The 26,567-nt window shown below is 48.7% G+C and overlaps 1 protein-coding gene across 3 annotated transcripts; it reads right to left on the reverse strand.

Annotated features, from left to right (window-relative positions):
• Positions 1 to 314: 314 nt before the first annotated feature.
• EIF4B (eukaryotic translation initiation factor 4B) lies at positions 315 to 24,951 on the reverse strand. Of its 3 annotated transcripts, none has more exons than XM_048834765.2 (16): positions 24,854 to 24,923; positions 23,281 to 23,362; positions 12,952 to 13,095; positions 11,942 to 12,150; positions 9,297 to 9,413; positions 9,038 to 9,092; positions 8,312 to 8,452; positions 7,010 to 7,132; positions 6,358 to 6,537; positions 5,941 to 6,178; positions 5,123 to 5,232; positions 4,348 to 4,564; positions 3,902 to 3,966; positions 2,032 to 2,131; positions 890 to 962; positions 315 to 494 (listed from the first exon to the last, which is right to left on the reverse strand). In XM_048834765.2, exons 2-16 carry the CDS (start codon positions 23,330 to 23,332, stop codon positions 414 to 416), a joined length of 1,905 nt encoding a protein of 634 aa, XP_048690722.2. In that variant the 5' UTR covers positions 23,333 to 23,362; positions 24,854 to 24,923; the 3' UTR covers positions 315 to 413. The 3 variants fall into 3 exon arrangements, with proteins under 3 accessions (XP_048690722.2, XP_048690721.2, XP_048690723.2); XM_048834764.2 differs by having other exon boundaries at positions 3,902 to 3,969; XM_048834766.2 differs by lacking the exon at positions 23,281 to 23,362 and having other exon boundaries at positions 3,902 to 3,969; positions 24,854 to 24,951.
• Between the last annotated feature and the right edge of the window lie 1,616 nt (positions 24,952 to 26,567).

Here is a 26,567-nt window from a genome sequence, read left to right on the forward strand (position 1 = left end):
GGCTAGCAAGATGAGGGAGAAAAGCCAGTTCTTCCTTAATTAACTGTCCTACTGCCCAATCTGCTCCGGCTTCTCCAAGACACCTGGCTGGCTAACATGTTAAACGTCCACTCTAAGCGACGGGGCCTATGCTCAAGTCACACTGGAAACCATGCTGAGTCGCCCTTTTCCTTTTAAAACGTGCACTTCTCTCTCTCGCTACACTTTGCAGAGATTCTCCAGTTAGTTCAATACTTTAAAGGCTGCAGCAGCATGCAAGAGAAATAGTTTCCTTTTGTTTTTAAAAAAAGTTTAAGAAAGGTCTCCAGGAGATGTTGAGTTTTACATTTTATTTCTGTCTCATCTGGTTTGGTTTGCTTTTCCTATGTTCCTGGGTGGTGATCGGCTAGGAGACAGCACAGGGTCTGGAGACTTTAATCAGTGTAATTGTCTTCCTCCACTTCATCTTCACCATCCACTGACAGAGCAGCGTACTTGCTAACATAGCTGAACTTCTGCAAGAAATACAGCAGGTTAAACGGGGAATGAAACACCGGGTCAGTGACTCTGCAGCCTCTGTGATAGAGAGTTCAAGAGCCTGGATACAGCATTTCATAGGAGAATCACACACAGCTCCCACTACCTACCAAAGGGTTTTCACTGTGGTTTTTAATCAAGGTATTTTTTCCCCACACCCCTCACCATAGTATTTGAGTACTTCCCAAACAATGAATTTTATCTTCCCAGGTGAGAAGTATAGGGGGAAACAGAGAACAGGAGAAGTAGATGGCACTCAGGAAGTCCACAGAACAGCTAGGAATTGAACTGAGGTTTCTGAAGTCTCAGTCCAGCCCTCCTCTCCCCACACGCCGCTGTGCTTCAAGCAGCAGCTAGTAGATTAAATGCTTACAGAGGCTGTATTCTCTTCGGGTTTCTTTGGCTCAGATGCAGATTGCGAGTCATGATCGTTCTTGCTTTCTTTCCTGCAAGAGTCAGAGTTTCAGTTGAACAAAAATTCATTCAGCTGGAGGAGCTGCCAATGGAGTCAGTGTGCTGCTACCAGGCTACAGCTGTGCCCACTGGATTTGAAAGGGGTGCTAATCAAGGAGAAGAGAAAATGGCCAATTTCACATCGAACGTGCAGGCTAGCCGTTGGTGTTTTACACAGCCTGGTTCTCAGACCAGCGCTGACTGGACACAACATGCATCCTCCAGTTAAGGAGGGACACTGGCTTTATAGATCCTTTAATTAAGTCTGCACATGCCTACTTCTGGTGGCGAGGGAGGCTATGTAGCTATTTTACTGACTACTGCTAGATTTAGGAGCTCGGTAGGTGGACGAAGGAGGGAGTCCTGGCTCGTCCCCAAGGGCATGGCTAGTAACCTGCTCAGCTCTCTGACGTCAGACCTTACACATAAAAGCCACCTGCAAAAAAGCTCCTGCAAAAACCTAGGGACTTAAATAAGAAGAGAGGGGTAACTGGCCTTGGTGGTAGCAGCATCATTAGGGGCAGGGCAATGGGGGAGACCTTGGCAAGGTGTCTAGGGAATGCAGGGGGAGACCTGAAGGCCTGGATCTTAGTAAAGGCCCAAAATAAGCATCCTGAAGTTAGTGAGAACTAAAACCGAGGTCAGCTCAGGTGGTGCATTGTTTTTAAAATACCTGTCACAGTCTATTGTAACAGACCATCCCTGCCTCATGCCTAGTTGTTCTGATACCCAACTGGAGAATGAGGAGTCATGAGACCATTACACCAACGAGTGCTTTGTGCTTCGGTTGGCAGTGGATACTGAACCAGGCAAAGCCGGCTCCTAGCATGGAAGCATCAGCATTACCAACGAGGCAGTAACAGCTCAGTACATAGAAGTCTGCGGCTATTTAAGACCTGCCCCATCGCTGCAGAAGGTCAGACACTCCACACCTGTTGCTGGTTAGGTCAGAAGGGGCTGATGCATGACACTGGAATGTTGCTCAAATCTGAAACGGTCGTTGAAATAGGCCTGGTGGGAGGAGAAGGGGAAGATGAGACATCCCAAGACAGACAGACGTACCTATCTGAATCTTGCCAATGATCTCTGCTGCCTCCGTCTCCTGGGCCACCTCGAGCTTTTGGAACGCTCTCCTTCCCCTCATCTGGTTTGTTCTCATCTCCTGAAGAAAAAAGGGCTGATGAAACGTTCCCTCTCACTAACATAGCAAAATCTCAACCAACCACTTCAGGCCTGTGTATCTGAACAGCTCTAGTACAGCAAGCTGGGGCGTACTAGCCTGCCGTGCACGAGATATCGGGTGGACCCTACTCCCGCACACTGAAAAGTTCTGTCGTGCGTTTTCAGTAAGCCCTTAGACAGCCTGTGATACACATGGCACAAACACTACCCCAAACAGCTTACAGTCAAGGCCCAAAATCCATCTGGGCCTTCCTAAGTTCCAGCTTGCCTGTTACGGGCTCCTCCCTATTGGCTCCACAAGGGCTGGATGTCCATGTTCTGAGGGATACCTATTCAGCTCAACTGGCCCCTTTGGCATTTCACTCTTCTAGTTTTTCCTTGCCTTCCTGCTTCCCCTTTTGTTTAGCCTGTCTTCTGTGACTCTCTGTTACTTAAGCAGTCTCCATGTTGTGGGTTCATCCATGACTTGCTTCTCCCTTTTATGAAATCCTCTTTCTAGAACTTAGGGATCCCAAAGGCAGCTTTGAGTACCCCTTCCCCGATATCAAAGGGCAATATCAAATTCATGGTCCATTTTAGTCGATTTCAGTGTCACAGGATTTTAAAAGTCGCAAATTTCATGATGCTGATGGCTGGCAGCCCAGCTCTGAAGGCAGAGCTGCCGCCAGCAGCAGCAGCGCAGAAGGAAGGATGGTGTGGTATGGGATTGCCACCCTTCCTTCTGCACGGCTGCTGGCGGTGCTGCCTTCAGAGCAGAGCGCCTGGCCAACAACAGCCACTCTCTGGCTGCCCAGCTCTGAAGGCAGTACAGAAGGGTGGCAATACCATGACCCTCCTAAAATAACCTTGTGACTCCCCCCTACATCTCCCTTTAGGGTCTGGACCATAATTTGAGAAACATTGGTCTCTCCCACAAAATCTGTAGAGTATAGGGTAAAAGCATACAAGACCAGATTTCACGGTCTGGGACGTGTTTTCCATGGCTGTGAATTTGGTAGGGCCCTACCCAAGAGGATCTGAGGTCAATTACATTACTTGGGAGATGCTTCCTGAACCATCTCCCACATGCTCCTTCAGACTAAGGCCTCCTTATGCTTGCTCCAAAACGTGCCGTTTTCCAACAAGTCTCCTCAACAGGCCATGGCCAACGGCACTATTACTGTCTCTATGGCAGGCAGAGGACTTGAATCTCTCTTCTTCTGGGTTGTTAATTCAGCACTCTTCAGGTTAATCCACCCCCAAAACCAGTTAAGCCAGCATTGAGGCAGGAGGCTTTGCAGTGACAACTGCACGGGAAGTGAGGTTTCCCCAATCACAGAAATGCAGACTTATGAGGGGTTACACTTGCAGCCCCATGGCAGTCTATCCGGGAGGGAGGTAGTTTTCCCTTCGCGGCTGGTCAGACATCTATGCGGACAAAGATGAGTGTTTGAATTTAGTCTGAAGGAACTGTCCATTTCTGCTCCCATCAATACAGAGAGGAGACTGCTGCCCTCTACTGTCCAGCAGAGGAACAACTTAAGGTCACCAGAACTTGACTAGAGTTGTTTACCCCTTGGGCCTGCTGAGATTAATAAGCCATACGAACAACAACAATTCCCAAACTTGGAACCACCCCTTAACTCCACAGTGCTAATGCCATGTAACTCAGGGCATCAAACCAGGGAGCAGCAAGATTAGTCCACCTGCACAAGGCAGAGTGATTCTCAACCCTTCTTGCCCTACAAGTGGAAACAAGCCCCGACCGTACCTTTCCAGGAAGCACTCTTAGGTGGTGCTCTATCCTCCGACAGCTGGGCTGGTGCTGCCTGGCTGCTGCTAGGAAGAAAAAAAACACAAAACGAAAACATGTGAACATCAGGGACGCTGCATCCTCTGACAGGTGCTTGGGATACTGCTGACTTTGAGAGCTATTTGCTTCTTGATGAAGCTCAGCCTTGGGTCTAAGATTTCAGCAGCCACATGTGGGTCATACAAGAACCAACCAGAAGCCCCCAAACCAGACTCAAACCTGAGGCCACTGCCTGAAGCTAAGCTCTACAAGGTGCATGCTGCATTCACCATTGTTTCAGTGGAGAACAGAGCAGCCGCTCATCTCCACTAGAGTTTTAGCCTCCCTTCTGTAACCGAAGCTCCTTTCATGTATCTAGGGATGACAGATCAGACCCTGAGCAGGTGCTCGGTACAGACACTCACCTTGTGGGAGAGTGCTGCTCCGTGTCAGAGCTCAGGGAGCGGGCAGGGGGGTTGCTGCTGCGTTTAACCCAAGCGTTCTCCTTCGGCGGTGGTGCTGGCATCACTTTCAGAGGGAGCTTCTCTTCCTTGGGGGTCTTGGAGGTTGGAGATGGAGCATCATCCTCTTTGCTGAAGGTTTCATTTTCCAAGGACTTCTCACTCTCCCTCCTTCGGGTGGCTGTAAGGACAGGAGATGGCAGTGAACACAAGGGACGTGGGAAGGCAAGACTTCCCCCAAAATGTATCTAGCCCAAGGGAGGAGGTCTGGACAGGTCCCCAATTATTCCAATTGGAGTAGCCTGGGCCATCGACCTTGATGGCCCCTTAACTATCACTTTAGGGCTCTTGCCTGCCTGAGGCCAGCAGGTTTGACCTAACATTGCCCACGAGTAACCTGACGAGTGGCTCTCATGTAGCAAGGGACCACTAAAACCTGATCGCTACAGCAGCCAGGAAGCTAGGCCTCACATAGCACCTGTTCTGTTGTGGAACAGGATGAGGGTACGTTGATGGTGGAGGCTGCACCAAAGGAGTCTGGTGAACAAGCGTTTGAGCATCACTGACGTTCTTGGTCCCATCCAACCATCCACTGAGTCGTACTAGAGATCCTTCCCCACACACAGCCTACACACGTGACGGGGCTTTCAACAGAAGCAGGGCTAAGCAGCCAACTTGGGAAACAAGAGTGGACAATGGCAGGCTTGGTCCAGGCCGACTCATCTCGTCCCCGACTTACTTCTTCCCGTTGGGCCAGTTCCCACGGACGGGCCTGTGCTCCCAGTCTGCGAGGACTCGCTCCCTGTCCGTGATCGCTCCTGGTTCTCTTCACTACGCCAGCTGGGGTGCCTATAATAGAAAGGGGGAAGAAAGTCTGATCAAACCGTAATATCCAGTAAGAACTGGGTGCGGGGCTGGAGGAGAGAGTGGGCAAAGCAGTACAAGTGCTTGGTGCTTCCCATCTGCTGATCTCAAAAGGGACAGCAAAGGAGGGCTATCACCACTACCCTGCTGCTTTGACAGATGGGCAGCATGAAGCACAGAGATTAAAAGATTTGCCCAAGGTGACACGAGAACTCGCATCTCAACTCCCAGGCCCAGGCCCTACCCACTGGACAAGGCTGCCTCTCTTCAGAAATCATCCAGGAGAGAATCAAGCCCAGCGTCTTCTGACAATGTAAGTCAGGAATGTACAGCTGCCCTGGTGAATAGGGCCTACCAGGAGCCCATACTAAGGCCAGCCACTTCTTTTAGGTTTACGGAGCTGCCTGGAATTCTAACGAACGTTCAGCCTTTGACAACATTATTCCAAAGGATGCAAACAACCAGACGGTGCAATATTACAGAGGGTAGCGGTCACATCTCCAGCACCCTTCATGAGAGGGGTGCACAGCTTTGCAGGCGTGCTAAGCCTCAGCACCCTTGTATGCACAATTTAGAAGAAGGATGTGGGGAGCGGGGACACCAGCGTGCACACCACAGAACCACCACTTGCAGTCAGGCAGCTCATGTAGAGAGCTGCTCCCAAGGGCGTTCCAGCCCCCTCCCGCCACCTACCTCTCTCGGGGCCGCCTTTCTAGCCTTGGTTTATCATCCTCCAGTTGACGCTGCAGCTTCTCCTGCTCCTTCTGTAGCCGCTCTTCCACTTCACGCTCCCTTGCGGCCGTGTCCACAGGCTTGGCACCCCCGAAGATCGAGGCTGCGCGGCTGGACTGAGTGGCAGGGGCCACCGAGGAGTCTTCCTCCTTGGGGGCGCTGCGCGGTTTCAGGTTCAGTTTTGGCCTCTGAGTGGGACCTACATTGGATGAAGTGGACAGCAACTTGAGGGCAAACGTCATGTGATCTCTCAGAACAGGACCCCAGGAACACGCAGGGAGGAGAGGAGGTGCACTGGTTGCACTGGCTACCAACCCTCCAAGCTCAGCTTCCTTCCAGCTGTTGAGCCCACCCCCTGAGAACGAGCAGAGCCTTTACCTCTATCATCGCGACGAATGTCATCCCGGGCATAGTCATCCCGGGAGCTCCACCTGTCCACCCTGTCGTCCCTCCTTTCATATCGATCTTCGTAACGGTCACCTCCCCCTCTGAAGTCATCGTCCCGACGGTACCCAGTGCCAAAGGCTCTCCGGCCACTGCCCACCCTGGAATCGTAGCCTACAAGAGGAAGAGAGGGAAAGCAGCACAGGTTACTCCTGAGCAATGGAGCATTACACTAGAGGATGGCTGACTAAGTGCAGGAGAGGGAGGCCCCTCTGGGTTTAGGCAACATTCCTTATACAGGAAGGCAAGAAAGGGGCAACGGTGACCTGTTCCAGAGAGGTTGGGTTGGCTGCAGCTTGATCTGCTCAATCAGGAGGCACTATGAAATGTAAGTACCAGGGCAGGTCTATGCACACCATCTGCCACACACAGGAGTAAGTGGACTGCAACTCAAAGGCATACAATGAGTGGTCTGCCTTCCATCCCCCACTTCTAGAATGGGGAACAACAATAGACCTGGGGGCTGCACAATTGAAGTGGTTTGTCAATGGTTAGTGCAAGCTCTGGACAGAAACAGACTCCAATTGACGTGCAGTTTGATACCCTGATCCATCAGATCATACGAAAGCCTCTGAAGCCATACTACCTCCTCTATCGTAGTCTCTACTACGGTCATCATAACGATCTCTGCCCCCAAAGCGATCCATATCCCTGCGAGGGCCATCGCGATACCGGTCCGAATCGTTGTAACGATCGCGGTCCCGATACCCTAAAGAGAAAGAAAGGTTACAGTACAAGGCAGGCAGTATTGGGTGACTGTGCACTATTCCCAAAACACTGTGGCTTAGTCTACACTACAGAGTTAGGTTGATGAAAGGCAGTTTACATTGACATACATCGGCAGGAGCCTGATTAAGTCGCCCACCACACCAATTTAATTCCACGTCTGCGAGTGGTGTAATGCTTAAGCCAATGCAGTTGGGTCAGTGAGGTGTCCATGTAGATAATGTGAGGCTTACATCATCTGTTGCCTCACGGGGCTGACAGCCGGAGTCCAAGCCCAGGGCTGACAGCTGATGAGGAACTGAGGGGGTTGGGGAGAGGAGAGCTTGAGCTGTGGTCGCCTCCTGGTAAGGGGATGTGGAGAGGGTGCAGCAGGGCTCCAGCTGTCAGCCTCAGAGGGGCAGGGCTCCAGCTGTCAGTGCCCCACAACGCCAGTTAAATCAGTGAAAGTGCGCCTGGTGAGAACGTGCACTGCTGACAGAAGGAGCATAGTGCAGACATTAAAAATCAAACTGAACTACTGCGGTGGCTGTATGTTGACTTAATTTTGTAGTGTAGATGCACTAAATTGACACACTGTCCCAAAGAGCTCAGTTGGCAAAGACTCTACATGATTCAGTTCATTCCTCCCACCTTTGATCACTTGTTGAATTACATATTTCATCAGACTGTTGATGGCACTTGTCACTACGGTACTGAAACGTCACGTACATTACCCTCAACACCCCTGTATGGCAGCAAAGAATTATTACTCGTTCTGCAGATGGGAAACGGAGGCACCAAGATGAACTTGCCTGAGGTCATAACATGAACTTGTTGCAGAGAGCGGGGAGCAGACCTCAGATCTCCTGGTCCCAGTCAAATACCTGAGGCTACAGACTCTCCACCCAGTAACTCAACTGGTCACCATGTGCAGAGCTGAAAATAAGCATGCTAGGATACCACGGTGATGTCGTTTCCCAGGAGACACCATCCAAAAAGGAAGGATATTGCTGGAGTATGAGGGATACGCAGGATCTGGCTCCTCAAATTTGGGGATCTGCAGATCCACCCCAGTAGATCCCAGAAGAAACCCAAGAGGAGGCGTGGAACTAACATTTCACAGGTAATGTTTAATGACTAGATACTATGATGGGCATAGAGGGAGGGCTCTCAGCCAACTCACGGTCTCCAAAGCTATCCTCGCTCCTGCGTGGAGGGTAATCATCAAAGCTATCAGTAGCAGGACGAGCCCTCCAGTCAGTCTCGAATCTCTCCGAGTCCCGGTTGCGATCACGATCTCTGCCGAAGGAGCGATCGTCCCTGTCTGCAGGAGGGAGGGAACCAGACAGCAGAGTCAGGCTTGGAAGGTCAAGTCTTTAAGGGCTGGTGCAAATGCCCAAGGGCTGAGCACTGAAGGGGAAATCCATGGATTTGAAATGTACTGAGACAGATACAGCATCTCTGCAGTTCGACATGTTGTCTTGCAGTTAATACATCAATGGAAACAAGAACCTCTGACTGATGCTTTAGAAGGATGACGGGCCTAGCCAGATTCAAGGACAGTACATGGGCGGTGGGGCAGAGGGCTGCCCTAGTGTTGCTGATGGGTACCCAACAGCCACTGAACATTCCAGCTACCCCTTTGGCAAGGCGTGCAGATGTGCAGAAACCTTGGCCCTGCAGCAAGTGAGAACAGAACGCATAGACAAGGAGGACTTATACGCTGCCTTTGAACTATTTAGGTCAGAAGGAGAGAAGGCTGCCAGCCACTCACCAGCTCTTCAGGAGCTCCAGTGCTAAGGCACATTCAGTCATGAGGACAGTTGCCTTGCAGTGTGGTACCTAATTTGTCAGCATTCAGTTTATCTGATCAGAGAAGAAAATTGCTATCATTTCAGGCAGTTCTCACCTTTATCCTGAGCTTGATCAGCAACATCCACTCGTATCCTTCTGTTCCCTAGAGACTGAACACACAACACCAAATTCATTAGCCTTTCAGCCTGAGGATGTGGGGATTCTAGACAGTTTGTTCTAGGGAGATCTTAGAACACTTTGAGGCACAGTGTCTGTTAACTGGGCCCCAGAACACCCTGTGAAGCCACCTGGGGTCTGGAAGCAAGAGTTTTGGGAATTGCTTTGACCCCATTTCTTTGCAGGTTTCAACTCACCTCTTCATTGAGGCTCAGAGCCCGGAGCAAGGAGTCCAGGTCTTCAAACTCGGCATAACCAAAACCTTTCAACCTTTCTGGGTTAGTAGGTTCCCGGGGCAAACGCACAGCACTTATCTGCAGTCAATTGGGAACAGAAAGGAAGATTCTCATTAGAAGGGTCAGGATCCCTTGATAAGCAATGCAGAGGAAGACTCAATAGGACTGGGTTTAACTACACATTCATCTGGCAGATCAAATCCATTGGAGAAGGCATGTGGTCTCCAAACAGGAGATGTTGAGTTTCCCAAAGTCATGTGACTCAAATAAGATTTATTTGAATTAAGCAAGCCAGACAGCATAGTTCGCTTGCAGGCAAATAAGAGGATTAGTATATCAGAAACCCATGGACCTGGTTCCTGTTTAAAGTGCTATTGTCTGAGAACCCAGATAGTAGTTTGGAATGAAGAATTTGGCACTGGTAAACAGTGCCCGACTTTCACCCCTGGAGACTGAAGGTCTTTATCCACAGAACAGGGAAAACACAGGCACTGGCAGAGTAAGCTTCCTTCGTATATTCCTGGTAAAAACAAGGTCTGTGAGTCTCTCACTCTTTAACCTCTGCTGACAACTACCAACAGCAGAGCCAACTGCTGCCCCTTCCTCCCCATTTCGCATAGGTCAAAGAGGAGCTGTTAGAGGGCACTGGTCAGGATTGGACTGGAACTGGAACTGGCAGTACAGGTCAGAACGCTTCACACTTACACAATTTGCAAAAGGATCTTTGCACATGATATATGCACTCTCCCCACCCTGCAATGAAAGCGCCCTATGAACCCCACCCATTTCCACAGCTTACTTAATGTTACTTGATAAACTCCTCATGTAAGGCCAATTTCTGACCTGCTTCAATGGAAAGACCCTTCAAGCTAGATTATGGAAAACAGGAACAGCAGTTTTATTCCCAGCTGCACAACTACAGACAACACCCCACTGCCAGGAAGGGCAGCTAACACAATGCTTACGATTAGGTTTGGGATGCAGAACTTAAAACTAATATCACTCTTACAGTATAGTTTGCTTAAAGTATTAAATGTCACTTCAAAGGCTAAACTAAAAATTCTATCACATTAATGATTTCCACTTGATTAACCACTTCATAAGCACACTTGCTCCCAGTTGCGCTTCCTGCTTAGAGAAGCGCAGCACACAGCTCAAAGCCACAGCATATCACCACAGTGGTTTCTGGAGGTTATACTCAAACAAGGAGCTCAAATTGTGTTCAGATAAGCCACATGTGACAAGCTATTGGCTTGATAAAGAATTACAGAAGCAGCTGGACAGTGGTTAAGAGTGAATGATATGGGCAAAGCTGCAGCTCAGCAAGTGAGGAAGGGAAAATTCTAGTGATGGTCATTAAACTGACATCCCATATTTATTACGTGCACCCCCCCCCAATTAATATTTCCTTATCAAATTTGCTCAGTTTGACTCCACCTGAACAAGAGGTTTTTGCTGCTAGAAGCAAAACATCAGCTAGCCAGCCAGGGCAGCTCAGTGTTGTCTTTCGGAAGCACGGACCACCACCTCCAAAAGTACCTAGTCACTTCCTAATGCACCTACAGTGTAAGTAGAGGATGGGGCAAGTATTGGATGATTATAAGCAACAGAATGCCATGGAGACTGGTTGGCAGGAAATTAACAAGGCAGTCCCTCACTCTGAAGATACCAATGAGTTCACCAACTGGTTACGTAAGGCTATGTCTATACTACGGACCTTACAGAGGCACACCTGTACCACTATAGCTGTGCCGCTGTATGGTCTTCCGTGTAGACACTCTTTGCCGGCAGGAGAGAGCTCTCCTGCTGGCATAAACAACCCACCCCCAACAAGCGGCACTGGCTATGTTGGCAGGAGAGCCTCTCCTGACACAGAGCTGTCCACATCATCACTTTTGCCAATTGAACTTATGTCAACCGGCACGTTTCACCGACAAAAGTGGTAGAGTAGACAAAGCCCAATACAGTACATCAGTCACCTCTCAGAGGGACATTCACCATTGCCATCCACCTAAAGCCAGCACGGCCTCTCTAGATGGTGACACTGGAGCTCAGCAAAGACTGCCCAGGAAGACAGTGGCAGAACTGGGCCTGGAACTCCTGGGTTCTACTCCCAGCTTTGCCACAGATTAAGCCTCCATCCACTCTTAGCAACTTACTAGACCTCATCTCTCACTGATTCTTCCCATTTTTCAGATATGTGGAACTTAAGAGCATATGAGATGAGAAATGGCTTCTTCACTGCATGCTAAGTATTCTCTGTCTTTGGCACAGCCCTAGGCTGCTATATGCAGCAAGTGCTATGAAGTCTATTACAATGGCTAGGACACTGTGATGGATCCCCTGTTGTACTGTTATAGGCAAGCTATTACTTCCAAGAAGGAGGGGATGCTGCATCAGTAGGCAGAATAAATGAGTTCTAGATGCAAGTTGAAATGGACAAGAAATGCAAGCAATGTCATTTTGATCATAATCTGCTGTGAGCAGCGGAGCTCATCACCACATGGGCAACGTTCAGTTCAACACCCAATGGCACATCAAGAAATATTTCACATTCCCTGCTATGTGTCACAACAAACTTAAAATTATGCATAACAGATACTCACGTTGAGTCCTCTGAAGAAGTCCTTGATGGACTCTTCTGACACATCATAGGGCAAGTTTCCCAGAAAGGCAGTGTACGGGGGCGACTTTGGGAGACGGCTTCTGTCTATATTGGGTTCCCGAGCAGCCCGAGGTGCAGTGGGCAGGATGGACCGGTCAATTGGTGCGGCTCGGTACATATCATCATCATTACTATGCCAAGTGGTGGAAACTAGAAGAGAAATTTTGCACATGGTCAAGACACACTGAGCAAGTCCCCTAGCCTTTACAGAAGTTGATGCCTCTCAGATCCCCTCCTCATTGGGATTAATGTTTGAATTTACTTGCAGCCCCTTCAGCTGTAAAATAAAGGCATTAAAGATGGTCAAGAAAAATGTTCAGCAATATTATAAACAATCCCACAATTAGATTCAGCTGTGCCCTGTACTTTAGGGCACTCCCCCCCGCCCCCCAACAGATCATAGCACAAACGCTGCACAAAAACATGAGATCCAGGGAATGAACAAAATTGGACGAACAAAAAAAACCCAAGAGACCAAGCCGGTGATATAATGGAGACAAAATGGTCAAATACAGCAGACAGAAAAGTTTTCCGTGAGCTCCGAGTACAGCCACTAAGGGGCAGAGTCAGGGAATGAGCAACTTGGACGGAATCCCTGAATCAGGACATCTCTGCTGCGAACCCCAGACCAAGCCTCAGATAAAGCAGAGAACTCAGTTGGTCTCTCAAAGGAGTTAGGTGTTACAAGTACTGAAAATGTTCGTTCTTTCCCCGTTGATGTATAAGACTCTCACAAATGCAGGGAAACTATATACAGAACATGACCATGAAATTGACCAAAGTGCTTTCAAGTGCATCATGAACAAGCTAAAAAAAATAAAGGCACTTTTCCTGTAATCTTTTAGCTTCAAGATGTCTTAACATCAGTAGGTTTCACTGACACACAAGCTATTCAGGGACAGTACCTAGAGACAGAATGCTAATAGTATGGAAACTTGGGAACGAACGTACCATCTCCTTCCAGGTCGTCTGTCTCATCGGCCCAGCTGACTGGTTTTGGAATAAAGGTGGTTCCACCGCCACCACCGCTGCCACCATCCTCTGCCAGAAAGTCCGTCAGAGTAAGGGTTTTCCCCTTCTTGTTCTTCTTTTTAGCTGTTAAAGGGGAGAAGGAGACAGACATGAGTAACATCTGGGCACAATTAATTCCATTAAAGTCGACAGGGAATGGAGGAGTTACTGCCCATCACAATGCCTATGGAGGCAAGTACCCTACATGCTCAGGACGATACATATTTCCTCTAGGCCAAATCTCACCAGCACAAAACCACACCCCACCATTCCCACAGACTGGGAGAACAAAAGCCATCCATTTGTTATATAGCATTAGACTGCCAGGGCAGTCTATGGAGTTGAAAGACTTTTTATTCATGGGTCTCCACCATAACTTTTGTTGTGCATTTGACTCTTGCTATTTTAATTGGCATCTCTATGAACCCACACCAGAGGAATTCTCACTAGCACTTAGAATCTCTGGCTGTGGCTTGTGGCCTAAGGATTCAGGCCTATAGTCAGTGGGAATGGGGCAGACTTGTTTTGCTGTTTTCTTCAGGGCCCTTCTGATGGACTGGATTTAAATTAAAAATCTCACTTTGAACCTTCCCCACTTTTTTCCTAGCCCTTGTTAGTTCAGATGGACCTCTCTATTTCCATTCCTTTGTCGCAGAGCATCCCTTAGCTACCTGAATTACAGCGCCACCCACAGCTGCCCCACAAGGATCATGGCCCATTGGGCAAAGCACCCACCACCTCTACTTACAATGGACAATTATTCGAAAGCCTCTGGGAGCCTCCCATGAAAAGCCTACAGCCCCACTCATTCTACTTGTGCTGGAAGTTCCTGGCTTCTAAGTGAAGAATATACTATTGCCAACAAGGTGGCTGAAACGCTACTGTGACAGAACCATGCAGGTCACCTGAACTATGAGAGCGACTGGACTGTATCCCATTTGAACCCTTTCATGGTCTATTTTACAGAGGAAGGATGGTCCAGTGGTCAGCACTAACCAATTCCCTGATCTGCTACAGGCTTCACGTGACAAGTTACTGAGGTCTGATCTACACTTAAAAATTAGATCAACCTAGCTACATCACTCAGGGCTGTGAAAAATGTCAGTGTAAATATGGCTAGGTCAACTGGAGAATTCTTCCATTGACCTTGCTAAACAATTTTTCCAAGAGGCAGTAGTACATCGACAGAAAAACCCTCTCCGTTGATGTAGAACGTGTCTGTGCTACAGTGGCATAGCTTGCAGTGCCGACATGGGACCCGAAGCACAGAGATTCAGGCCATCTGTAAAACAGGATAACAGCAATGCTCTCCTCGCACAGGGGTTGTGAGGAGAAATGCAGTTAAGACTGAGATGCTCAGATACTATAGTGACGATGGCAAGAAAAGTTCCTTAGATAGGTTTAAGTGCACTCAAATATGCAATAAGTCTGGTATTCTATACATGCAACGAGGGAGATTAGCTATTCCGAAAGCCTGACAGCTACACTTCTTGTGTTTTAAAACTAACTTTAATTGTACACCTGGGCAACTTCTATTTTGTTTAGATTAACAAAAAAGACTAACACACTAACCAGGTACTTGCACATGCATAATGAAATGACAGCACAAACCCACCCCGTGGTAACACTGAGATCACGTTTGTTATTCTGGAACCAGCACAGCATCACACATTTAGTGGATATTTGTGCTATGCATGTGCAAAGCAAGAACATAATTCCTTACTGGTCCCCTAAACACACACTCACAAAATAACCCACTTTGAAAGATGCAGCTTTTCAACTGCAGCATGTGAATTATGTATGTACAAGACAACTCAATATGGTTTTCTGTGGTGGCAAAACACCAAAACAAAAGACTTTCACCTTCCTATAACTCAAAACTAGGAAGCAATTTCCTTAAACTTTGAAAATGCCACCATAAGGCCAAAAACAAGCACAGAAGAGAGTTAATGGAAACTGGACATTTTAAAACAGGGAAGCTGATGGAATTCTAGTAAACTTGGCTTGAGTTTTCAGAAACGAATGAGACATTTTACAGGTGCTCAATTTTCAGTGGACAGATGGCTCGACACTTCTGAGAGTCAGGCCCTTCCAAAATATCTCAAATTAAGCATCCAAAGCCACTGATAAATTTATGCCCTTATCTTTAGTGGTTGCTACAGTAAACTATAGTAGAAGCTTTGCTGCATTTCATACAGATCTCTTACCAACTTTCTGGCAGGGGAATGAAGAACTGATCTCTGTATTGTCACAATTAGTACCTTTCAATAAATGCATTTTATGAAAAATAGATCTTACTAGCTTTCAAATATGTTCCGCAACTGACAGTAAACCAGCCCTTGTCTACCATTCTCTTCAGTACAAGCAGGGAACTGCTAACAGCACATAAAATGTTTCTTCTTCAGGTGGATAAGGATCAGTATTATGATTGCAAATTGGCTACAAGCATGTAGCTGTATAGCCCCCGGCACTAAGAGTAACATCGACTCTGGCTGTACATTGAATATCCGATAATACCTTCCCTGTCACCCAACCCTATTCCCCACCTTTCAGCACACCTGATTTACTTTGTATCCCCATATTCCCCTTTGGTCTCAATCCAGATTGTAGCATATCAAGAAGTCTCACCCTGCTATTTTAGCCCTCTGCTGCAACACTTGGGACACTGTGCCTTACAGAACATAAACTCTCTGGGCATCCAAGAATAATGCCTGACTAATCTAATTGCCTTCTATGATGAGATAACTGGTTCTGTGGATGAAGGGAAAGCAGTGGACGTGTTATTCCTCGACTTTAGCAAAGCTTTTGACATGGTCTCCCACAGTATTCTTGTCAGCAAGTTAAAGAAGTATGGGCTGGAATGATGCACTACAAGGTGGGTAGAAAGTTGGCTAGATTGTGGGGCTCAATGGGTAGTGATCAATAGTTCCATGTCTAGTTGGCAGCCGGTATCTAGCGGAGTGCCCCAAGGGTCGGTCCTTGGGCCGGTTTTGTTCAATATCTTCATTAATGATCTGGAGGATGGTGTGGATTGCACCCTCAGCAAGTTTGCGGATGACACTAAACTGGGAGGAGTGGTAGATACGCTGGAGGGTAGGGATAGGATATAGAGGGACCTAGACAAATTGGAGGATTGGGCCAAAAGAAATCTGATGAGGTTCAACAAGGACAAGTGCAGAGTCCTGCACTTAGGACAGAAGAATCCAATGCAACGCTACAGACTAGGGACTGAATGGCTAGGCAGCAGTTCTGCAGAGAAGGACCAACGGGTGACAGTGGACGAGAAGCTGGATATGAGTCAACAGTGTGCCCTTGTAGCCAAGAAGGCCAATGGCATTTTGGGATGTATAAGTAGGGGCACTGCCAGCAGATCGAGGGACGTGATCGTTCCCCTCTATTCGACATTGGTGAGGCCTCATCTGGAGTACTGTGTCCAGTTTTGGGCCCCACACTTCAAGAAGGATGTGGATAAATTGGACAGAGTCCAGCGAAGGGCAACAAAAATGATTAGGGGTCTGGAACACATGAGTTATGAGGAGAGGCTGAGGGAACTGGGACTGTTTAGTCTACGGAAGAGAAGAAATGAGGGGGGATTTGATAGCTGCTTTTAACTACCTGAAAGTTGAATCCAAAGAGGATGGATCTAGACTATTCTCAGTGATAGCAGATGACAGGACAAGGAGTAATGGTCTCAAGTTGCAGTGGGGGAGGTTTAGGTTGGATATTAGGAAAAACTTTTTCACTAGGAGGGTGGTGAAACACTGGAATGCGTTACCTAGGGAGGTGGTGGAATCCCCTTCCTTAGAAGTTTTTAAGGTCAGGCTTGACAAAGCCCTGGCTGGGATGATTTAGTTGGGATTGGTCCTGCTCTGGGCAGGGGGTTGGACTAAATGGCCTTCAGAGGTCCCTTCCAACTCTGTGATTTTATGATTCTAATATCTACAGAAAAGTCACTGCCCAGAACTGCCACAGAAATGTTAAGCCATGTTGTCTATCAGCACCCAGGGAGGGGCACAGAACAGGCCAACTCTTTTTGCTCAGCAGTTTTGTTGTTTGCTCCGAATCTACTTTGACGTTCCTGGAAACCTTCCCTTTATTTTAAGCTTCAGCAAACAACCTGGAAGACTTTCTGCTATGGGCTGTCAAGAGCAACGTAACCACAGGCCTCCAAATGAGACTTATCAGCTGCTTCTCTTTTACCACCTGAGGAAAAACAAACAAAAAAAAAAAGACAAGCTTGGAAAGCCTGCCAGTCTGCAGTGAAATGCTATCATCATAAGTAGAGAGATATCAATATTTTAGCTCCTACAGGCCAATAACCTGGCAGCAACCAATTTCACAGTCTCCCATCCACCATGTTGCCAACTGTGCACAAGAATGCAGACTCGGAACATGGGCAGGTTCCAAAGATTACTGCCACATAACAGGGCACTCCAGGGCCCAGACCATCAGGCTTCTCTCATTCACCCAGTCAATGAATCACTCAGTGAAATACTGTTTGATAAGATTAGCCACATCCTAGGAGGCTCTTTAGAATTCCCCTTAGGCTGGTCAGAGCAGGTATTACTTGTAGCACTTCCTACACTAATGCAAAGCTTTCCAAATCACCAATGGCTTTCATGGGGGTGGTACAGAAGTCATATGAGCAAGCTTACTCATCACCAGTGTTCAGTGTCTTTAAAATGGAGTTTCCGTATCACAGGTTGGTTTAAACCTACACACTAGGCAGAGGACGTGTTCAGCATTAATAAGCTTAGCAATATGGAATGATACAGAACACGTATTGGGACTGTGGGATGCAGGTCTGCTCTCTCTTTTGGCTTCCACTAGCTCCTTGAGGATGTTCTGGCTTTGATCTTCAGCCTTCAGTGCCCCCTCTGCATGCCTTGTGGAGCCTGGGCCCCGAGGATTCCACTGTGCCCGTCTTCACAGGCAGGCTCACATCAAAGTATTTTCATTAGCTGGGCCAGATTATTCCTCCACACAAATGATAGGAAGGAACGCCATTGAAGCCAGAATGGTAAAAAATTGGTGAGAGGGGAAATGAGACCGCTAAGCTAGAGCCATCTGGTCCCAGGGATATCAATGGGACTTCTGCAGAAAATCAAGGGCAGACTATATTACACAAAGGACACCTTTAGGGGTACTTGCTGTGTTTCTATTCCTTCCCCTTCTTTCTGCTCCCACCTCCCTACCTCCTCCAGCCTCTGTTCTGCCCCGGGTTGGAGACTGCTTGATATTTTCTATTGGGAAGGGGCCTTTGCATGACTATTTCTCCTCCAGCGGCTCCCAAGAAATCTATTTCTCTGCAACCTGCCCAGCTTTCGCTACCAGCATACCAAGGGAGTCCAGCACCACCCAACGTTTCTTCCCTTCCTCAAGCAGGGGCTTGCTCATGGTTGCCCCCAACATTAAAAGACTACATTGCTTACAGCAGCATATAATCTCTGGAAGTAAGTTTGACTACAGGGCACTTCCCATGCCCTACCGGGCAGCTCAGTATATGAAATAAATTGGTTCAGAAGCAGCAACTTCAATTAAGTTTACTTACTTTCCTCTGCTGCCTGCATGGTAACTGGACAGATCCTGAACAAAGATACATGGCATTTGCTTGAACTGCTCGTCCTTCTCACTTTCCTCCCCCACAGCCCACCCTGGAGTCTAAATCTTGTAGCAAAGCCACATGGTCCTTTTTTTATTAAGCCACCTCATTTTGTTGCCATGGAAGCAACTGTGAAATCACAGATTCAGCATTGTGACTTCATGGCTAGGCTGAGAGGAGGAGGGGAAAAAACCCTGAAGCACAAGCAGGTTTGACCTCAAGCAAGATGGGAATGGAAAGTAACAGCTTGGAGCCTTAAAAATCCTCCAGCCTTGCAGGTTGAGTTCCAAGGAGTAACAGTGAGCTCCAGTTAAGACACTCAGTTCCTATGGCCAGGAGGAATTTCGAGGTGCCAGGGCGATAAACATATATGGTAGAGTCTCCTATCCCATCTGATGAAGTGAGCTGTAGCTCACGAAAGCTCATGCTCAAATAAATTGGTTAGTCTATAAGGTGCCACAAGTACTCCTTTTCTTTTTGCAAATACAGACTAACACGGCTGTTCCTCTGAAACCTATCCCATTTTGCTAGTTCCTATTTTATTTCATCACCCATGATGCCTGCCCTGCAGTTACTATTGTCCTAGCAGAGATCTTACCCCGTGCTTTCTTATCAGTAGATTTCAAAGCACTTTACAAAGGAAGTCAGTATCGTTATCCAAATTTTACAGGTGAGGAAACTGAGGCAGAGCGAGAGGAAGCTACTTACCCAAGACCACAGCCAGCAACGAAACTCGGGCCCAAAATCCCAGTCCAGTGCGCTATCCACTAAACCATACTGCCTTTTCCAGAGCCCCTCAACAGCACTCAGGGCTGGTCTACACGACAAACTTAGGTTGGCTTAACTACACTGCTCATGGTTGTGAAAAGTTTCATTCCTTGTGCGATGTAATTAAGCCAGCCTCAGTTGCAGTGTAGATACCGCTAGGTTGATGGAGGAATTCTTCCTCTCAGAGAGGAGGATTTACTACTGCAATGGATAGGGTTTTTCCACTGCTGTATTTAAGGGTCTGCTTTACAGCATTGCAGCCTCACTGCTGTAGCATTTCCAGTGTAGATGTACCTTAGAGTCACCCAGAGAAGTCAGAGGCATCTACATAGAGCCCATGCTGACTATGAAAGTAAGAGAACAAGACTTGCAGCTAGGCCTCTTACAAAGCAGCAATGATTAATATTTGACCACAGGGCCAGCACACTTTGCACTCTACCTAGAGCAGCAGTTTCAGGAATAATGCCCTATACCCAAAATCTGTCAGAAGTAAGTGATTAATGGAGAGTCCGTATAATTTACTGGAATTATTTGAGTACAGAGGCACAGGTTTATTGCTTCTTCCCTCCCCCATCACTCAAGTGATATCGCCAGCATCCCCCTCCTTCACTGCAAACATCTCTTTTCTTTCAGGTTGCCTTCTGCTCTACCTTCTCAATTCCTGTCACACACCTAATTCAGCAACCAGACTTCCATACACTATGCAGAACATGGCCTCATCAGCGACTAAAACAGCACTATAGATAATTAGATCTAAATGAGAAATGTCTACCCTGGGGTGAGCTTTAGAAATTCATAGCCACTGTATCAGCCGCTCAGTTTACAAAACGTAGTTATTTTAAAGGTGGTCACACAAAACCCACATGCTGCTACCTGTGCAGCTTTGGAGTTTTCCAGAAACCCCCCAGGGTAAAGGGCCCATGACGTTTAAGGTGACCCTCTTGATGCAGCAGAAAAAATTGAAAAGACTCCAAAGTGCCTCCCCCCCTTCCTGCAAAATGCTCTAGTCTGATGTTTTTATTGTATACACTGGGAATGCTATTGCTAAGCATGGAAAGCAGGGGTTGCAAGAGCTCTTGCAAATGGGGATGATAGGGGAATCTAGCTAATCTTTAAGAACTATCAATTGTTAAAGTACTGGAGTCTACAAGGACCGAGAATTAAAACTGGGTTAGTCTTCTAGGATGGTTAAAGTTCAACTTGCGGGGGTAAACTCACGGAATTATGACATCAGCCAAGGATAAAAGAACTAGCAGCTCAGCAGCAGCAACATACTGCAGAAAATGAGGCGTAAGCGCCCTCCTGCTGTAGGCAAGTGTTGCTCAGAAAGAAAGTAGCTGAAGGTGCTTCATGTAGGTTCCCACCCACAAGGACGTCTACTTGGGTGTCAATGATTGGTTGCTAAATGACAGCAAAGGCACTGCTAAGGAGAACAGCCGCTGCATTCATAAAACCTGCAGGCTGGCTGTTTACTCAATTTGCATCAAATGGCTGACAAGTCACAGGCAGGAGCGAACAGTATGAAGCAACTCCTGTTGCTGAATGCAGTGCTACTTATGCATCACCGAACCCATCAAAACCTCACATGGCTCAGGAAGAACAATACAGGGAAAGCCCCCTAGACAAAAGAAGCCCTTTCTTGCCAGTTGTGGATTTCCAATAAGGCCAGTATCAGCTTCCTCCCTGATATGAGCAGAAGCTATCTCCAAACTAGGCACCAGTTATACCTGGGAGCACCAAGCCCTTCAAGAGTTTTCTTAACATCTACTGTTGGTAAATTTGGTTTCAGAGTAGCAGCCGTGTTAGTCTGTATTCGCAAAAAGAAAAGGAGGACTTGTGGCACCTTAGAGACTAACCAATTTATTTGAGCATGAGCTTTCGTGAGCTACAGCTCACTTCATCGGATGCATGGAGTGGAAAATACAGTGAGGAGATTTATATACACACAGACCATGAAAAAATACACATTGTAAGGAGAATGATCACTTAAGATGAGCTATTACCAGTCGGAGAACACTTCAATCTCTCTGGTCACTCGATTTCTGATCTCAAAGTGACTATCCTTCAAAAAAAAAAAAAAACTTTGAAAACAGATTCCAACGAGAGACTGCTGAATTGGAATTAATTTGCAAATTGGATACAATTAACTTAGGCTTTAATAGAGACTGGGAGTGGTTGAGTCATTATATTAAGTAAAACTATTTCCCCTTGTTTATTCCCCCCCACAACTGTTCCTCAGACGTTCTTGTTAACTCCTGGAAATGGCCCACCTTGATTATCACTTCAATAGGTTCTCTCTCCCCACACCCCACTCTCCTGCTGGTAATAGCTCATCTTAAGTGATCACTCTCCTTACAACGTGTATTTTTTCATGGTCTGTGTGTATATAAATCTCCTCACTGTATTTTCCACTTTATGCATCCGATGAAGTGAGCTGTAGCTCACGAAACCTTACGCTCAAATAAACTGGTTAGTCTCTAAGGTGCCACAAGTCCTCCTTTTCTTGTTGGTAAATTCCGATTCCAATTCCCAGCTGCTATATACAAACAAAAAGCATACGCTACTGCTCCACTCAAACTTAGCTTATTGAAACATTACCATTATTAAGAGATGTACAGGCACTTGTACAGAGATCTATGTTTTATTAATGCAGCTTTGTAAAACTGTTGGGAAATCTGATCAGCCTAGGCACAAAGCCTATTTGCTTACCCTTTGATACAATGTTGAACATGCTAGTGATTTATTTATTTAACTTACCCCATTAAAAATGTTACCCCAGGGAATTGTGAAAATAAAAATTCAAGGCAGAAGTAGTATATTGTAAGTATTATATTTAATGTAGCTCTAAATGTGTGACTTAAGCGATTGTGTGTGTTTCATCATTTTCCCTTATCCCTAAGCTCAAAGCAATATTTTGCTTTTTGGGCTGCACAAATGCATAAGCACATCATGGGCTCAGGTTCTAGTCAGCTACAGACATGTTTGTGCAAACACCTAGGGAAAAGGCAGGCAGGTATTTCTGCCTCAAATGGCTTGCTATGAAATATGGGACCTTACAGTTCTGCTGGTGAAACTCCAAATGGCATCTGCAAATTCAGAGTGCTGCAGTTTTGCTTAACTGTCCTGATCCATGCCCCCTGACATTTCAGTCATACAGCAAGAGCCATGTTATTGCTGTTCATTGGGGGTGGGAAGGAGTTGGTTTTGTACTTAACTCAGAAAGATGAAATATTACTCATTCTAGAGCAAAAGTGAGTTAAGTGAAGAAAGCTGCCTGAACAGTTATACTGATGCCTTGACATTTCCTAAGATGGTAAGTGCAGATGTCAAACACTGTACTTACCATCTTATGGAAAAAAAAAAGCAACAAAACACACGATTTCTGCTGCCTTTTCTCTAGGGAACAGAATGGGACACAGCCGACTGAATTAGTACCAGTAGACTCTCATACAGCTAGGGCTTTTGTGGTTACTGTAATCAGAAGTGTAACCAGTGAGATAAGAGACAGAAGTCAGCCTAGTTAACTGCAGAACCTCAGTATAACCCTAAAACAAAGTTAACCTGACTCAATAGCTACAGACCCCTCAGTTCTTAATTGAGCAATACTGGCTGGGTGCCAGGAAGAGTTCAGAGTAAAGCCACTCTTTCACATAAATTAATGGGAGACCCATTGCTCCAGACACGGTAAGACTATATTTAAATAATGGAGCTTCCCCCACCCCAAAACAAACAGACCTCAACTCCACAGAGCTTTTCTAAATTAACAGCAAATGTTGAAGGAATGTTCCAAAGGGATAACTTGCAATAAGGGGTGTGTGATTAAACTCTTCAGCATGGGGTCTTGGGTTCAGGGAGTTAGAAAGAAGAAGAGCCCTGCTAGGAGATTCAAGGGTACGTACCTTCCGGCTTATTTTGGATAATACCTGCAGATAATGGTGCAGTCTGGTGCATTTCAAAGGCATATAAAAGTCACTCTTCAGACTAAGACAGTAATAGAAATTCAAGTTCAACATCATCCAGAGAAGTAAATGAATCTCAACAGCAGAGAAAGCCCTTTCCTTTCCGTTTAGGACAGCCAAATCTTTCACCTTTCATTCTGAAGGGAAGGAAACTGCTGCAGTACCATTTCCCACCCCTCCTGGATTCCATCCTGGCCCTATACACCATATTAGAAATACAAGGCAGACAGCAAGTCCTGGAAGGGACAGAGGAGCTGTACAGAGCAGGGCACAAACCCCATTTCCTTCAGTAGAAGGGGCACTGCATCCCTGCCACCCGGGATACAGGGTAGGCAAGAGGGCTGGGACAGCAGCAGATGCTCTGTAGAGTTCTCCCTCCCACAAGTAGGAAGAGGAAGGGTGTTGCAGCAGGCCCAGGCAAAATGGCATGGGGCAAAGATGTGTTGGAGTGGGGGGGGGGCCTCAACCTCGCAGAAGAGGGGCCTACCCAGCTCCCCGAGGACAGAGATAAGAGACGCAAACTAGCGTTGATCTGATCAGTGGTGAGTGCGCAGGCTGGGCTGTCCCTTCCTCCTGTGAGAGAGAGACCACGTGGGAACACTGCACCCTCTGGTCCTGGGGTGCGTCGGGAGCTTCACACCCCCCTCAGGGCAGGGGGGCGGGCTGGCAGGAGCGATACCCAGCCCTGGGGGCAGGCCGCAGACCCCCCTACGGGGTTCTATGTGGAGCGGTCAGGCCACACCCCTTAGCTTTGGGGTGGGGGGAAGAATCGGGGCACCCTGCCCCCCCCCGTTCTGGGGGAGATGATGCAGCACTGCGGGAACTAGGGGGCGCCCCACGTGGTGCTGGGGAACTCCTGGTCTGTCGGAGATGGGGGGGGCGGGGCAGCGGGTGCACGCGGACAGGGCCCTGCACCCCGCCCTCTCCCAGGAGAGATGGGCCCGCGCACGCACCCGGGCTGGGCACCGCCCGCAGCCAGCGGCTGTTCCACCACGCCCCCCCCCGGTCACCAGCGCACCCACGTGGGTGGCGCCCAGTCTCCTTCTTCCTCTCTCTCCGTGTCCGCTCCCGCCCCCCCAGCCAGCCAATCCCTGCGCTTGCGCAATCACGCGACCGAAGGTTCCATCTGGCTCCCCCGCTCCCCCGTCAATCACCGGCGGCGCGAGCCGCCCCTCCCCCAGCTGCCCCCCCTCACGGTAGGATGGCGCGCGCCGCGACTCGGAACGTTCCAGGATGGAACGTTCCGAGCCGCGGCGCGCGCGCCCCGGCTGCCTGGGGAAGGGGACGGTGCGCGCGCACGCCGGCGAGGCCGGAGGGGAGGGGAGGGGCGGGGAGGTGCGCGCGCGCGGGCGATCCCTGCGTGGAGGAGAAGACAGACACGATTCGCCTCGCTCGGGCCGGGGAGGGCGAGGGTCGGGCCGGGGTGAGGAAGCGGGTAGAGTCCTCGGCCCGGAGAAGGGACCCGGGCCTGGCTCAGGTCTCAAGGGCCCGGAGGCCGCCGAGCACCACTCACCTGAAGCCGCCATGTTGGGCAGAGGGAGAGAAGGCAAAGGACCCGGATGGCGCCGTCACGTGACTATAGCGAGGCAAAAGCCCTCCTCCCGAAGGGGCGGGGCTCCAGAGGGAAGGGGGGGGAGCGCGGTTGATTCTGCGGTTCCGGGCGATGCAGATAAAATCCAAGAGTAGCGCAGCGGGCGGGCGAAGGCACGAAAATAACGAGGGTGGGAGGGAGAAAGGGATTCTTCGTTTATCATCGCCGCACGCTCTCGATTTTCTGACGCCAGATGTGGAGCTGGAATTGCCACAGTTGTGGGGCTGTCAGGGCCAGCCGCAGACCCCCAGGGCAGCTCCCGCGGGGGGTCCCTCCCTCCCGTTGGGGATGTCTCTGGTTGGCTGTGGGGGGCCGTGAGGGGGCTGGGAATGTTTTGGGGGGCAGTTGGTGGGGTTGGGGCAGTTCAGAGGGGCAGTTAGTGAGGTTGGGGTAGTTCAGGGGGCAGTTGGTGGGGTTGGGGTAGTTCAGGGGGCAATTAGTGGGGTTGGGGTAGTTCAGGGGGCAGTTGGTGGGGTTGGGGTAGTTCAGGGGACAGTTGGTGGGGTTGGGGTAGTTCAGGGGACAGTTGGTGGGGTTGGGAATGTCTCAGGGGGCAGTTGGTGGGGTTGGGGTAGTTCAGGGGACAGTTGGTGGGGTTGGGAATGTCTCAGGGGGCAGTTGGTGGGGTTGGGGTAGTTCAGAGGGACAGTTGGTGGGGTTGGGGTAGTTCAGGGGGCAGTTGGTGGGGTTGGGGTAGTTCAGAGGGACAGTTGGTGGGGTTGGGGTAGTGCAGGGGGCAGTTAGTGGGGTTGGGAATGTCTCAGAGGGCAGTTGGGTTTGGGATAGTTCAGGGGGCAATTAGTGGGGTTGGAAATGTCTCAGGGGGCAGTTGGTGGGGTTGGGATAGTTCAGGGGGCAATTAGTGGGGTTGGAAATGTCTCAGGGGGCAGTTGGTGGGGTTGGGGTAGTTCAGAGGGACAGTTGGTGGGGTTGGGGTAGTGCAGGGGGCAGTTGGTGGGGTTGGGAATGTCTCAGAGGGCAGTTGGTGGGTTTGGGATAGTTCAGGGGGCAATTAGTGGGGTTGGAAATGTCTCAGGGGGCAGTTGGTGGGGTTGGGGTAGTTTAGAGGGACAGTTGGTGGGGTTGGGGTAGTTCAGGGGGCAGTTAGTGGGGTTGGGAATGTCTCAGGGCAGTTGGTGGGTTTGGGATAGTTCAGGGGGCAATTAGTGGGGTTGGAAATGTCTCAGGGGGCAGTTGGTGGGGTTGGGGTAGTTTAGAGGGACAGTTGGTGGGGTTGGGGTAGTTTAGAGGGACAGTTGGTGGGGTTGGGATAGTTCAGGGGGCAATTAGTGGGGTTGGAAATGTCTCAGGGGGCAGTTGGTGGGGTTGGGGTAGTTCAGAGGGACAGTTGGTGGGGTTGGGGTAGTGCAGGTGGCTGTTGGTGGGGTTGGGAATGTCTCAGGGCAGTTGGTGGGTTTGGGATAGTTCAGGGGGCAATTAGTGGGGTTGGAAATGTCTCAGGGGACAGTTGGTGGGGTTGGGGTAGTTTAGAGGGACAGTTGGTGGGTTTGGGATAGTTCAGGGGGCAATTAGTGGGGTTGGAAATGTCTCAGGGGGCAGTTGGTGGGGTTGGGGTAGTTCAGAGGGACAGTTGGTGGGGTTGGGGTAGTGCAGGGGGCTGTTGGTGGGGTTGGGA

Source organism: Caretta caretta, chromosome 20, assembly GCF_965140235.1.
Source record: "Caretta caretta isolate rCarCar2 chromosome 20, rCarCar1.hap1, whole genome shotgun sequence".
Classification (NCBI taxonomy): domain Eukaryota; kingdom Metazoa; phylum Chordata; order Testudines; family Cheloniidae; genus Caretta; species Caretta caretta.

Excerpts from the sequence above, each read along its gene's own strand:
- EIF4B (XM_048834764.2), bottom strand. The coding sequence starts at position 23,332 with ATGCACCAGACTGCACCATTATCTGCAGGTATTATCCAAAATAAGCCG. Across the intron at positions 3,970-4,347 it reads GAGCAGCACTCTCCCACAAG|CAGCAGCCAGGCAGCACCAG; the intron begins GTGAGTGTCTGT and ends TTTTCTTCCTAG. Across the intron at positions 495-889 it reads CCGAAGAGAATACAGCCTCT|AAGTTCAGCTATGTTAGCAA; the intron begins GTAAGCATTTAA and ends TATTTCTTGCAG.